Source organism: Gymnoscopelus braueri (assembly GCF_963280865.1).
Source record: "Gymnoscopelus braueri genome assembly, chromosome: 5".
In the NCBI taxonomy this organism is placed as follows: domain Eukaryota; kingdom Metazoa; phylum Chordata; class Actinopteri; order Myctophiformes; family Myctophidae; genus Gymnoscopelus; species Gymnoscopelus braueri.
Window position 1 is genome coordinate 45,134,681 of NC_137606.1, and position 12,326 is coordinate 45,147,006.

The following is a 12,326-nucleotide window of genomic DNA, read 5'->3' on the forward strand; positions in this document are numbered from 1 at the left end:
GATGAGCCAGTAGACCACACACACACACACACACACACACACGCCTTTGTCAACCTCTCCCACCGTATCCAGCTGTGGTATCTCTCAAATGAACAGATGTACGATGAAGACCTCAGTATCATTACACCAGGTCCCAGTTACTGTAGTTAACCACCATCTCAGCACAGAGTTCTATGACTTAGAAGCCTCTAGTGCAGTGGTTCCCAAACTGGGGGTCCCCCAAAAAAAAATGTCGGGGTCCACAGATGATTAGCTTAATACGCAACATTGTTTTCTCCCTCAACAGTAAACAAACCAACAGACAGTATAAGTGTATAGGCTACAGGGTATTTGCACATTTCTAAAGTGTCGATTTAATGAATTTAAAGACCCTTTTAATACCGAATTGGCCAAATTGTCAAACATTATGTAAGAAGGAGGCAAACATTGTGAAAATAGGCAATCTACGAGCTCACACCGCCTCGCGTGCGTGTACAGTGTATATACCTGAATATCCGGTACGGTGTGGTGAGATCGAAGGAGCGTCGGTCAGTGTCTTTAACATTTCCAACGTTCATGTCGATGGAGGTGATGCCCAATCCTAACTGGTAGTCCTGGACACACAACACAACACATCAGTGACGCACACTGTCAGCACGTTGGATCACACTATGACCGTGAGAGATTTTATTATTATTTTGTCTTAGAAACATCAAGAAAAATACATTAGTATTCAAGTAATTCAACATGTTGGATGTAGTCACTATGGTCAGTCTCCTATCAAGGAACATGCACACTCAAGCACAAAAAGGGACGCACGTGCACACACACACACACACACACACACACGCCTCACCTCTATGCTTTTGTAGAGGAAGACTTTATCTCCAACGACCATGGTGTAGAGCTTGTGGCGCAGTCCTCTGAGGTCCAGGAAGCCCTTGTACTCTGGGGTGTGTGGTGAACCTGAGTTAAACGTGCTGCCCCGACGGCCCCCCCTGGTGGAGTCCTGCAGCGTTGACACCCACTCGTTCCTCTCAGCTGGATGTGCATGTGCAGAGAGAATGAATTTAAATACGTTTTGCTGCAATTGGTCCCAAAGGTTTTATATACCAAGTGAATGCGAAACATTTAAATATTGCTGCTATTTGTCTCAAAAGTTAATGCCAAGCTAACCTTTCCTACGTGTATAACTATTTATATATACTGTATAACAATTTCTGACAGCAAATGCACAATTATTTTGGTTCTGTACGCTTGTTTTTTGCAATGTAACACAGCTCTGTTTAAACATCACTTTATTCCCATTTAAGTGTAGATATATCATTTTTTTTTGATTGTTTTGTTCCATTTTTGCTTTGGCAATGTAAACCAAATCTCTCATGCCAATAAAGCCCCTTTGAATTGAATGCCAAATGTGTTCACGCATGGGTAGGCAAAGTGAACGCACAGAAATACACCATATGCACACATTATACATGCAGTGTATTCATGCAGACACATAAAAACGTGACTCAAACGATAGTTAAAAACGTTACAAGGTTGTTATATTATTGATAATGCTTCTCATCTGTGGCATGTGTGATTCAAGTCCAGACCTATAGCGTGCTTTCTTTCTCAATTAAACTCTCTCTCGCACACACACACACACACACACACACACACACACACACACACACACACACACACACACACACACACACACACACACACACACACACACACACACACACACACACACACACACACACACACACACACACACACACACACACACACACACGCAGCATAGCACAGGTAACTTAGCCAGGAAATTGACAGACCATGGATATAAAGTCAACACAGCCAATTTATTTAGCAGCAGAATATGTAAAAATCGACCATATGAAGCCAGGTTAGGCTTAGGCTAATCATAAACAGGATTGAAACATAGGATCAGGTAGCCTTCACTCTGCGCGCCAAGTCGCCAACATACTACTCTTACTACAAGATAGTGGCAGTGATGTCACATAAGACACTGGTACCAACTGGCATTGCATATACCAACTGACTTACAACACACACACACACACGGGCAGCGTCTCACCTTCATTCTCAGCTTTGAAGAGAAACGTGCGATTTTTTGTGACGACCTCAAACTTCAGTTCTCCCACGGGACTGATGTCAGTGATGAAGGCCGTAGAGATGAGCCTCTTTGAATACACCTCCTGTCCATGCACACACACACACACACACACACACACACACACACACACACACACACATAGATACACACACAAGTAAAATACAAATCTTGCACACACGCACACACACACACACACACACACACACACACACTACAGTTTAGTACAGTGGTTCTCAACCTTTTCTGGATCAAGGCCCGCTTGAAAATGTCAAAAGCGTTCATGGCCCACCCATCTGACCACTGACAACCCACCTGACCACTTAACCCTTTAAGACCTGAGAAGATTCTAGAAATGTCTTCTAAATCCTAAAAAAAAATTGGAAAAAAACCCCAATTTTTTTTTTTCGCGATTTTTCAAAAATAGCAGATCTACAAGTTCATAGCGCGGCACTCGGTGCCGCGCTATGAGCTTGTATATCTGCTATTTTTGAATAGCCTAAAGAAATCTAAAAGTGACACAGATGCGTTCCAGGTATCAATGGGTTAATACGGCCATTTGGCTGTCGTGCATTTTCAGAGCATGTTTATTTTAATAATCGATCAATCGTTTGTGCTCTGGCTCAGATTAATGGAACTAACATAGAATTCCGGTATTTATCGGTATCACAATGAAAACAAAGATTTTCAAGGTTTTAAAGATAAAAAATACCACGTATTCTTTTTTTTTCAGATAGATATTTTTATATTAATGTTACATCATCATTGAAATCTTAAGTGTTTTGCCAAATATTTGGGGGCCCACTTGCAATACCGTCGTGGCCCACCAGTGGTCCCCAGTCCACAGGTTGAGAATCACTATAGAAGGTCTCCTGTATGTCCACACAGGCACACACACTACAGTTTAGTTGAAAACTGACAGGTCTGAGAGCATGTCTAGAATGTGTGTGTGTGTGTGTGTGTGTGTGTGTGTGTGTGTGTGTGTGTGTGTGTGTGTGTGTGTGTGTGTGTGTGTGTGTGTGTGTGTGTGTGTGTGTGTGTGTGTGTGTGTGTGTGTGTGTGTGTGTGTGTAATGACTTTACCTTTTCGTCATCGAAGTATCTAAGGTAATCACAATCTAGCTTTACCCATCGTCTCTGGTAATAGAGGGCCCTGGACACGCACACGCACACGCACACACACGCACACACACACACACACACACACACACACACACATTTATTATTCAGACGATCTTATCTAGTTAACTAGTTAAAAGAACAACTACGTGTAAAAGCAAGACTAAGTGCCAACAGCAATCAGTCAATGTTATTCACTGATAATGAATAAAGGACAGTTCATACTGACGACTATAACTACACCGTTCACCATTGTTTTTGTTAAGAATTTAGTTGTGGACTCTCCACTTGACATGGAATGATTTTTTAAATTACATTTATAGTTATAGTGCTCATCTATATGACAACACAGTTGCATGTGTGTGTGCGTGCGTACTGTCCCTACCCCTGTGGTGGGTTCTTGTCCAGCCAGCCCATCTTCATAATGCTACACTGACAGGTGTCTTCTTTAGTGGTCGAGGTCAGCCTGCCTGCAGCGGGCAGGTTGATGCTCCCTTGCGGTGTATTGATGCGATAGTCGTCCCATACGTCAGTACTGGAATGCACACGCACATGCACAAACACACACACACAACACACCAATACAGATTAAAGGCACGGCCGCACGGTCACATACAGTACGGGTCAGAGGCGTCAGCGTCCTGTTCACCTCGCATTCTATGGCAGGGGTTCTCAAAGTATGGTCCGGGAACCCCCAGCAAAATGTGTCAATCATTTTCACAGTCATTTTAACAAAAAAATCTATATTTTATACTTTATCCTTTTGCATACCTACTGGGACAGGTGCGTAGGAGCAGGCAGCTAAAATGAGACAGGAAAAAAGGGAGATCCCGCACGGCACATCGTCTTCACAAAAAAAGTGTTTTACCTGATGAAGGTCACAGTTGGACTGAAACGTACTCGCAATAAAATATATATATTTTTTGCTGTTGAGTAAAAAAAAAAATATATATCAAAATGTTTCCAATAATTTTTAAACACAAATCTTCTCTTCTGGGGGGTCTATGGGAGTGAAGGGCTGGATCGTGCCGTTACGGTGCGTTCAACACTCGTGACCTCCACGTATTGGTTAACTGGGGACGACCAGGCGTCAACCAGTTAGAAAAAGAAGCCCTCAGTTAGAATCGTTGACCCCTGTTTTTGATGTCTATTTGGAGACCACTCCAGGCATTATTTCAGGTATACAATAATAAAAAGATAGTTGAGGAACCAGCCATACGTACAACAGAGAGAGGAGAATCCAGTTGCTGAAAATGGATTCTACGGTTGCACAACTGTCACACGTGTACAGTGACTAACAGATATTTCAAAACTCAACTGGATTGTGCGTTTCTCAGATCCTCTATTCTGACTTTGCAAATCTGTGCAACTTCAACTGGAGTAAACCAGTCAGATTATGTGATTAGTGCACATAACCATACATACACATGAGCCTAGCCATCAGTGACCTTAACTAGTTTATAAATCGTCTCTGTCGGGTGGAAACCTCATATGTCCAAAACTGTTGCTTTTCAGGATTCAAAACACGTTGCTTGGCACCGCGTTTCGAGCTTGTGGATCTGCTACTTTTGATGCTTTTGTGTGACGCTGTAGCATGATAAGTGCAGATGTGTGAGTCTATGCTGTTTTCATCATGTCTGATGTCGTCAATCCCGTCATCACATGCTGCACCTACGACAGCAGCACGAGGAAGTCGTATCTAGAAGCTAATCTTAGATTAGTTTAGCGGTTTACCCACTAATGATTAAGACAAAACGATTAGTGACATGTGTCACACTTTGCAAATTCATGGAAAATAAAGCATCATAACTGCACATTCTTTAACCACTTAAACCCCATATGGTTGACCGGAGTCCCTCAGGGCTCTATGCTAGCGTCTCAAACCTTGCCTGTGTTTAAATCACTTTTGAAAACTCACTTGCACTCCTTGGCTTTCGATGATTCAGACTGAGAGTTGCCGTTTCCGTAAGGCAATGTGTCTGTGTTGCACCATGCACCATATATAAACAGGGGAAACCCTATTTATTGTTTTACTTAGTATTTTATATTGGTTTACTGAGTGTACAGCACTTTGGTTCAACGCTGTAGTTGTGAGCTACGTTGTGAGCTTGTCGATCTGCTATTTTCTGCGAAAGCCTTCCCCACAATAAGGATGCTGGGGTTTATACGTGGTTAAAGCTCCATACAAGGGGTCTGGCATGTTTAGCTCATTGACTATGACTCACAGTATACTTGACATCAGGGGCGGACTGGCCATTTGGCATACCGGGCATATGCCCGGTATGGCCAGTGGGCCAGTGGGCCAGTGGGCCACAAGAAAAATATTTTTGCTTCTGTTTTAGGATTCAATTATTAGTTACTGTAATGTTTGGGCTGGGATGCTTTTCAGTAAAAGTGGTGGTATTAAGGACGTGCGTTTGTACAGTATGTGCCTCGACGGAGTTAGGCGGTAGAGTATCTGCGATCTGCGCGCCGGTTGTGGTGGGCCGGTCTGGGCCAAAATGCCAGGGCTGAATTTTGGTCCCAGTCCGGCCCTGCTTGACATTACTGCAGATAATCTTCCAAAAAATACTGTAGTTTGTTGGAATTTTGTATTTTGAGTATGGAAATGAACTTGCATAGGCTTAAACTTGTTTGAAATGGGTAGTCTACCATACAGTATAACTGCATGGTTAATCAAAGTTGGAATTGTTGTGTTTTGATCCATTTCAAAATGTGGATTGATTTGAACAGTCTATCCGCCCCATTATTGTTATTGTGATGTCTAATAAAAATCCACTATAAAGTATAAGACTCACTGGTCCTCATCGTCCAGTAACTCGTCGTCGCTGCACAGAGAGTTGTACCGTCGCCCCGTCGTCTGCGCTGGCCGAGGCTGGAGCAGCTCCTATTGGACAAGACGGCTATAGTATCACTCATGGATAATGGATAATAAATAATGAAGAGGGAGAAAACCGACATGTATACCTTTACCGTGTCTTGTGGTATATTATTCATAGCACGGAGACTAGTGCAAACCTCTTCTGAATCTTCAAAGTCATCAGAACTGTCATCATCAAGAGAATCTGACCCTAAGAGAGAGAGAGAGATAGAGACAGAGAGACAGAGAGACAGAGAGACAGAGAGACAGAGAGACAGAGAGACAGAGAGACAGAGAGACAGAGAGACAGAGAGAGAGAGGAGGAGGAGATGGAAGATGAGTGGTCTATTATATTTAGCCTAGTCTTGTGTATCCAGATGTATCGTAGATCTCCGCCTACCAATACAGCTGGTGACTTCTAAGTTGATGGGGGTGTAACAAAGTGATATTTTTTAGTTAAAGTAAGTGTTAAATAACTCTATATTCTGACAGTAATCATAGCTAGTGTTTGTGTAGTAACATCCCATCTCTCCAGCTCTTTAGTAAACAAACTATTAGCAACTTTGTGTGGAAACTGTTGGCATAACAACACACATTTTTCTATACATGGGCATAAAAGGGATACAGATAGACAAATAGATACAGAGATTGGTAGATTTATAGAAATATTTTTCTGGTTAACCGCCGAAATTCCCACTTGGCACATCACTCTCGTGGGTCCTCGCTGCTCGGTGAAGCACATGCCAAGTTTGAAATCAGACGATTTTCAAGATATCCGAGAGACAGATCAGACACAGCCATTTCATGCAATTATAGACAGAATTCAGTGTCTGAAGTGCAAATTTTATGTACTATTTTACATTGGAGCAAAAGCACATTCCAGTCCACATTCACACAATCAGCTTAAATGTATAGGAGTTCAACAAGGAATTGGCAACCCAGGAACTACTTTGCATAAGCATGCGTGCGTGGAGATTGCATGAGATGCCAGGTCAGCTGAACTAAAAATGGAAGTAGAGTATTATTGAAAACATGAGCTCAAGCATTTCCTTTTTTTGTGTTCTACTTTTAGTAGTATTTGTTTTTATTAACCCATTAAGACCTGGAAAGCATCTGTCATTTTAACCATTTGAATCATTTGGCTATTTGAAAATAGCAGATATACAAGCTCATAGCACGGCACCGAGTGCCGCACTATGAGCTTGCAGATCTGCAGTTTTTGAAAAATCGTGAAACTTTGTGCAAATCTTTGACTATATATTTTCTAAAGCGAACATTTGTAACTCAAATCTTTGCTTCTGGGGAGGACCCTGGAACAAAATATTTTGAGTTGGGGGTCCGTGGCCAAATACATATAATTTTGGGAAAGATGAAATGAAAGAGTTTGAGAACCACTGATATTATAGCAACATAAGTTTTTTTCAAAAGACTATACAGGTATTTCACACTGTTCATATTGATGTCTGACCTGTTTTTCTGTTTCTTTCTTTCTCTATCCACTTTTTTTTTAACCCATCAAGACCTGAGGCCGATTCTACAAATGCCTTCTAAATCAGTAGTTCTCAAACGTATTCGTGCCAAGGACCCCCAAAATTATATGTATTTGGCCGCGGACCCCCCATCTGAATTATTTTTTTGCCAGAGACACCCAGAAAGAGAAGATTTGTGTTAACACTTTCAAGATTTTTCAAAAACGTTCTGACGCGCCGTGAGCTTGTATATCAGCTATTTTTTGCGGAACCACTGTTCTAAACCAATGTTCTAAATTCTAAGAGTTTTCTGAAAAACGTATATATAGCAAAAAAATTGAAAATGACACAGCTGATGCTTTCCAGGTTTTAATGGGTTAAACTTCAATGATGGAGCCTGTATGACAAATAATTTCACCCACTTTAGTTTGTTTTTTACACCGGTAAACCTGTGATGTGACAATAAAGTTCAGTTAAGTTGACAAAGGCTTCAATGTAACCATTGCTCAATTTACTGTAAGCATGAACTTGGCAACAGAACACTTTCAGTCTTCAGGCTGACACATACACACTAACAGGTTGAACCAGCCAGGCTACTGTACATGTCTTGTTTTTTCTACACTTTATTATCGTTATTATATATTGTTGCTGTTTTGGACATATGAGGTTTCCAGCCGACAGAGACGTTATTATACCGTAGGTGATAATCAAAGCATGAAATCACCTTGCGATATTTCCAGAATGCTGAACTAGGTAGAGCGGCAAGTCCGGTCGAAACATCTGCCATTATTTGACTAGAAGCAAACAACCAGAAGCTCGCTGTGGACTGAAGTAGGCGTGAGCTAGGCGTACACATGGATGTTTCAAAAGTTTTTTTTACACTCATTTAGCAGAAAAAAACACTTTCGCTGTTAGTGTGAACTCTGCGTAACACCTCACCCCCCCCCCGCCATGTCAGCAGATGTCATGCTCTGTCCAATATGTTTCATGGGTTCAAGTCAGGGGTTGAACGATTTACTGTTTACAATGTAACTACCAAATCATTGGATACTGTCAACATAAATTGACATTTAAAGATTTTATTTGGATTTTACTTTATTGTTATTGTACTGTATTTATGAGCTTGTAGATCAGATATTTTTGGTGCGCAACACCAGCCACGCAGTGAGCAGCCACTGCGCAGCACTTATGATTCAGACTCCTGAAAACTTTACATTACTACTCAAAAATGTCCAATGGTTGTTCATTTTTACCAGATCCCTAATATTGTAGCTCAAACCTCCATGTGATAAGCCCACCTCCATCACTTGTTTCTACAGCTCATATTCACTTCACTGTGAAGATGAAGTCATGGACATCTACATTTCTTTCGTAAAACAAGCTTTTCTCCCACAGACCACCGATTTTTAGCAAGACTTTTCTAAACAATCAGCGCCTTTAACTGCATTAAAACACAACAATAATGTAACTTTGACAAAGATAATGAAGGCAACAAAAGTTCACTGTGTTGGAATACACACAGTTACAGCATCTCAAGGACATTTCAAGTCTCTGCAAGCTGATTTGCATACAATACTGAAATCAACGGAAACCAATGGCTTCTCAGAAGGTCAAGAAAACGGAACATTTTCCAGCAGAAATGTAAAGTATATACAGGTATACAAATAAGTATATAGAGTTTAAGTGGTTCATGCAAAGAGAAACCCTCTAGACTAACTGGACCTGAGTTGGCTCTGTACTTGGAACCGTTTTTTTCCCCGTCTAACACCAAACCTCAAAAACAGCTGATCTACAAGGTCACGATGCGTTGCGTCGTCGTGAGCTTGTAGATTTTTGGCTAATGTCCCGCCCCCCCACCCCCCCTGCAAAATATGGATGCTGGGGTTCAAGTAAGAATATCAGTAACGTCTCTGTTGGGTGGAAACCTCATATGCCTGTTACTTTCCAGGATTCAAATAAAAAAATAGCAAAAGTAGCAGATCTACAAGATACGAGCTTGTAGATCTGCTACTTTTGGTGCTTTTGTGTCTTGAGAATGATCAAGTAAGGCGTTAATTGTGCGAAAAAACACAAAAAAGTTAGAACATGTAGATAGGCGGTTTCTGCCCGACAGCAACGATCATTAGCATATTACCTCAATGGGAACGAGTTCCCAGGACTTTTTTGTGTTATCCTTTGAGCCTTAACCCATTGAGACCTGAAGCCGATTCTACATGTCTCCTAAATCTCAACAGTTTTCTGAAAAACGTATGTTTCTATATCAGTGGTGCTCAATCTTTTTCATGTCAAGGACCCCCAAGATGATATGTATTTGGCCGCGGACCCCCATCAAAATATTTTGTTCCAGGGACCCCCCAGAAGCAAAGATTTGAGTTACAAATGTTCACTTTAAAAATATATATATATTCAAAGATTTGCACACATTTTCAAGATTTTTCAAAAATAGCAGATCTACAAGCTCGTAGCGCGGCACTCGGTGCCGCGCTATGAGCTTGTATATCTGCTATTTTTGAATAGCCCAAAGTGTCAAATAATGCTTTTTAGCTCAAATAAAAAAATGACACAGTTCCAGGTCTTAATGGGTTAATGTCTGACTGTACCACATGCCGTTTACATTTCTGATTAATAAAGTATTCAATCAAATGGAAAAACAAAAAGCATTGGATCAGTTACTCACGGGTGTCAGGCGGTGGCGGCTGGGGGGGAACCCTCCTGGCAGGCACCACTGGCTGCACCTCACACAGCCCTCCTCCTCCTCCGGATGGTTGAGGGTTCTCTGGTGCTCCTTGTGGCGTCCTGGCGGGCGGAGGCGGAGTCCGCTCGCTCTGCGCCTCATCGATTGGCGCCTCACTGGAGGCGGCAACGGCGGCGTCGAGGAGAGGGGGAGGAGGAGGAGGAGGGGTGGTGGAAGGAGGAAGGGGAGAAGGAAAGGAGTCGTCGGTTACCATGGCGACGGGAGGCCGGGTGAAAAGCGAACCAAACAGGCGGCTGATCCTATGCATCCTTTCGCTGGTACCGGACGCCCTTCTTCTCGCTCAGTGTCGCTCTGCTTTGCTCATGCCATGGTATATATATATAAATATATATAATATATATATATAGCTTTCAAAATATATACATATATATATTTTTATATTTTTATTTTTGCATTTAAAGCTCTGTGTATTAGTAAATTATCTAACTCCTTAAAAGAACTTCAACTCCAGGCAGGTGCAACATAGTGAGTCAGATTACAGAGAGACAAACCAAGCAGCAGGGTCTATCAAAGTTGCTCTCTCAAACATCAGCAAGATTCCTTCTTCTTTTGCAATTCTATTCTTTAGGTCCAGAATCCACGTACTCACAGAGAAGTTGAAGAGAAAGTGCTTGTTAAGCGGCTAGCTAGCACTTAGGTAACCTGCCTTGATCCATATACCGCCGACTGCGTTGCTACACGAGTCCTGTGCCAACTGGAACTAGCATTCAAGACACGTCCCAGGATTCCTGAGCTGTGCTGGAGAACCTTTGAATGTCAGAGTGAAACTGTTTGTTCCTCTCTCTGTGCTCAGTCCCTCTACGTTCCATCCCTCTCTCTCTCGCTCTATCTCTGTGACACTGGACAGCAAGTCTCAACCTGCCATGACACTGGGACATACCATCAACATACCTCCAACTCTACACACACACACACACACACACAAACACCTGTGCGGCACACACTATACTGTATCTCGACAGGCACTGTGACTTTCAGTTATTCAGCCAAACTATGCTAATTAGTAGATAGCATCACCTTGATATCTGATATTATTTGCCATCTATCTCCCTATCCAGTTACTTTCATAAAATTCCTCTCTCTCAATCTCACATATTTCAGCTTTTTATGTTTTTTCATAAAATGAATGACCTATTTTAGCTTCGGCGTATGTCAGGATCACGCAAAGAGTAGCACAAACTACCAATCTACAGACTCACGACACGTCATTTTCGGTATGAACAAAAACTCGTCACTAAACAATAATAACTACACTGGAACCCCATTTCCTGAAAAGAAACGGTTTTGGACACACAAGGTTTCATAATGAAGTAATGAAGGCTTCATTACATGATTCATGATTCATTTCAAGATGAATGTAGGAGTGGACACGGACGGTCCTGCTCTCTATTTACACACTATTGTGAAAGTTCCCTTTTTCCTCTCTATTTCCTTCTGTTTTCAAACAATGAGAATAAAATGGGCTGTTGAGACCAAACCAAACAAAACACAAACACAATACATTGGCATGCATAGAGTGTCTGTGTATGTTATTGGCAAAGTCATCATTTTATTTTATACTATTTTCAAATATATTTCATGTTTTGGTTAAGCCTCTTTGGTGTGGGACAAGGGACAACAGAAAGACCACCAGAAGTTTAGAAAAGGAATACTGGAAAACAATATCTGAAAGTGAACATTTACTTCTTTGATGTAAAGTTTACTTCACCTAGAACTGTCCACCTGGTTAAAACAAATAAATATAAACTTAAGAACTATGCAAATAGCTCTGTCTTACAACATCCAGAATAGTGACTGCAGTTTGTTTTGGAATATTAACTAAGTTGGTGTGGGCACGAAGCTGAACTCTTGAGAATGCAGGGTAAGTTTGCCAAGTACATTATAAGTCACTATGTGTCAATCTTACATCCCTGTTCTGTTGTTAGTCTCTGAAATGCTGCTGAGTGACTAGTTAGACTAGACTAGTTTCAGTTTCCGTCATCATTCAAGCTAGCAATACCACTTCATGGTAGTTGACAAGAAA

The 12,326-nt window shown here is 41.6% G+C and overlaps 1 protein-coding gene across 3 annotated transcripts in view; it reads right to left on the bottom strand.

The window, feature by feature from the left end:
* The window catches only part of arap1 (ArfGAP with RhoGAP domain, ankyrin repeat and PH domain 1), a 113,920-nt gene that overhangs the window by 63,797 nt on the left and 37,797 nt on the right, over positions 1-12,326 (bottom strand). For 2 of the 3 annotated variants that reach the window (XM_080429608.1, XM_080429606.1), the window contains exons 3-10: positions 10,226-10,398; positions 6,187-6,290; positions 6,018-6,106; positions 3,605-3,754; positions 3,184-3,253; positions 2,066-2,186; positions 836-1,020; positions 487-593 (exon numbers count right to left, since the gene is read on the bottom strand). In XM_080429608.1, coding sequence (XP_080285734.1) covers positions 487-593; positions 836-1,020; positions 2,066-2,186; positions 3,184-3,253; positions 3,605-3,754; positions 6,018-6,106; positions 6,187-6,290; positions 10,226-10,398 — 999 coding nt within the window. The remainder of the gene's footprint in view (positions 1-486; positions 594-835; positions 1,021-2,065; positions 2,187-3,183; positions 3,254-3,604; positions 3,755-6,017; positions 6,107-6,186; positions 6,291-10,225; positions 10,399-12,326) is intronic. The other variant, XM_080429607.1, reaches the window with a different exon arrangement.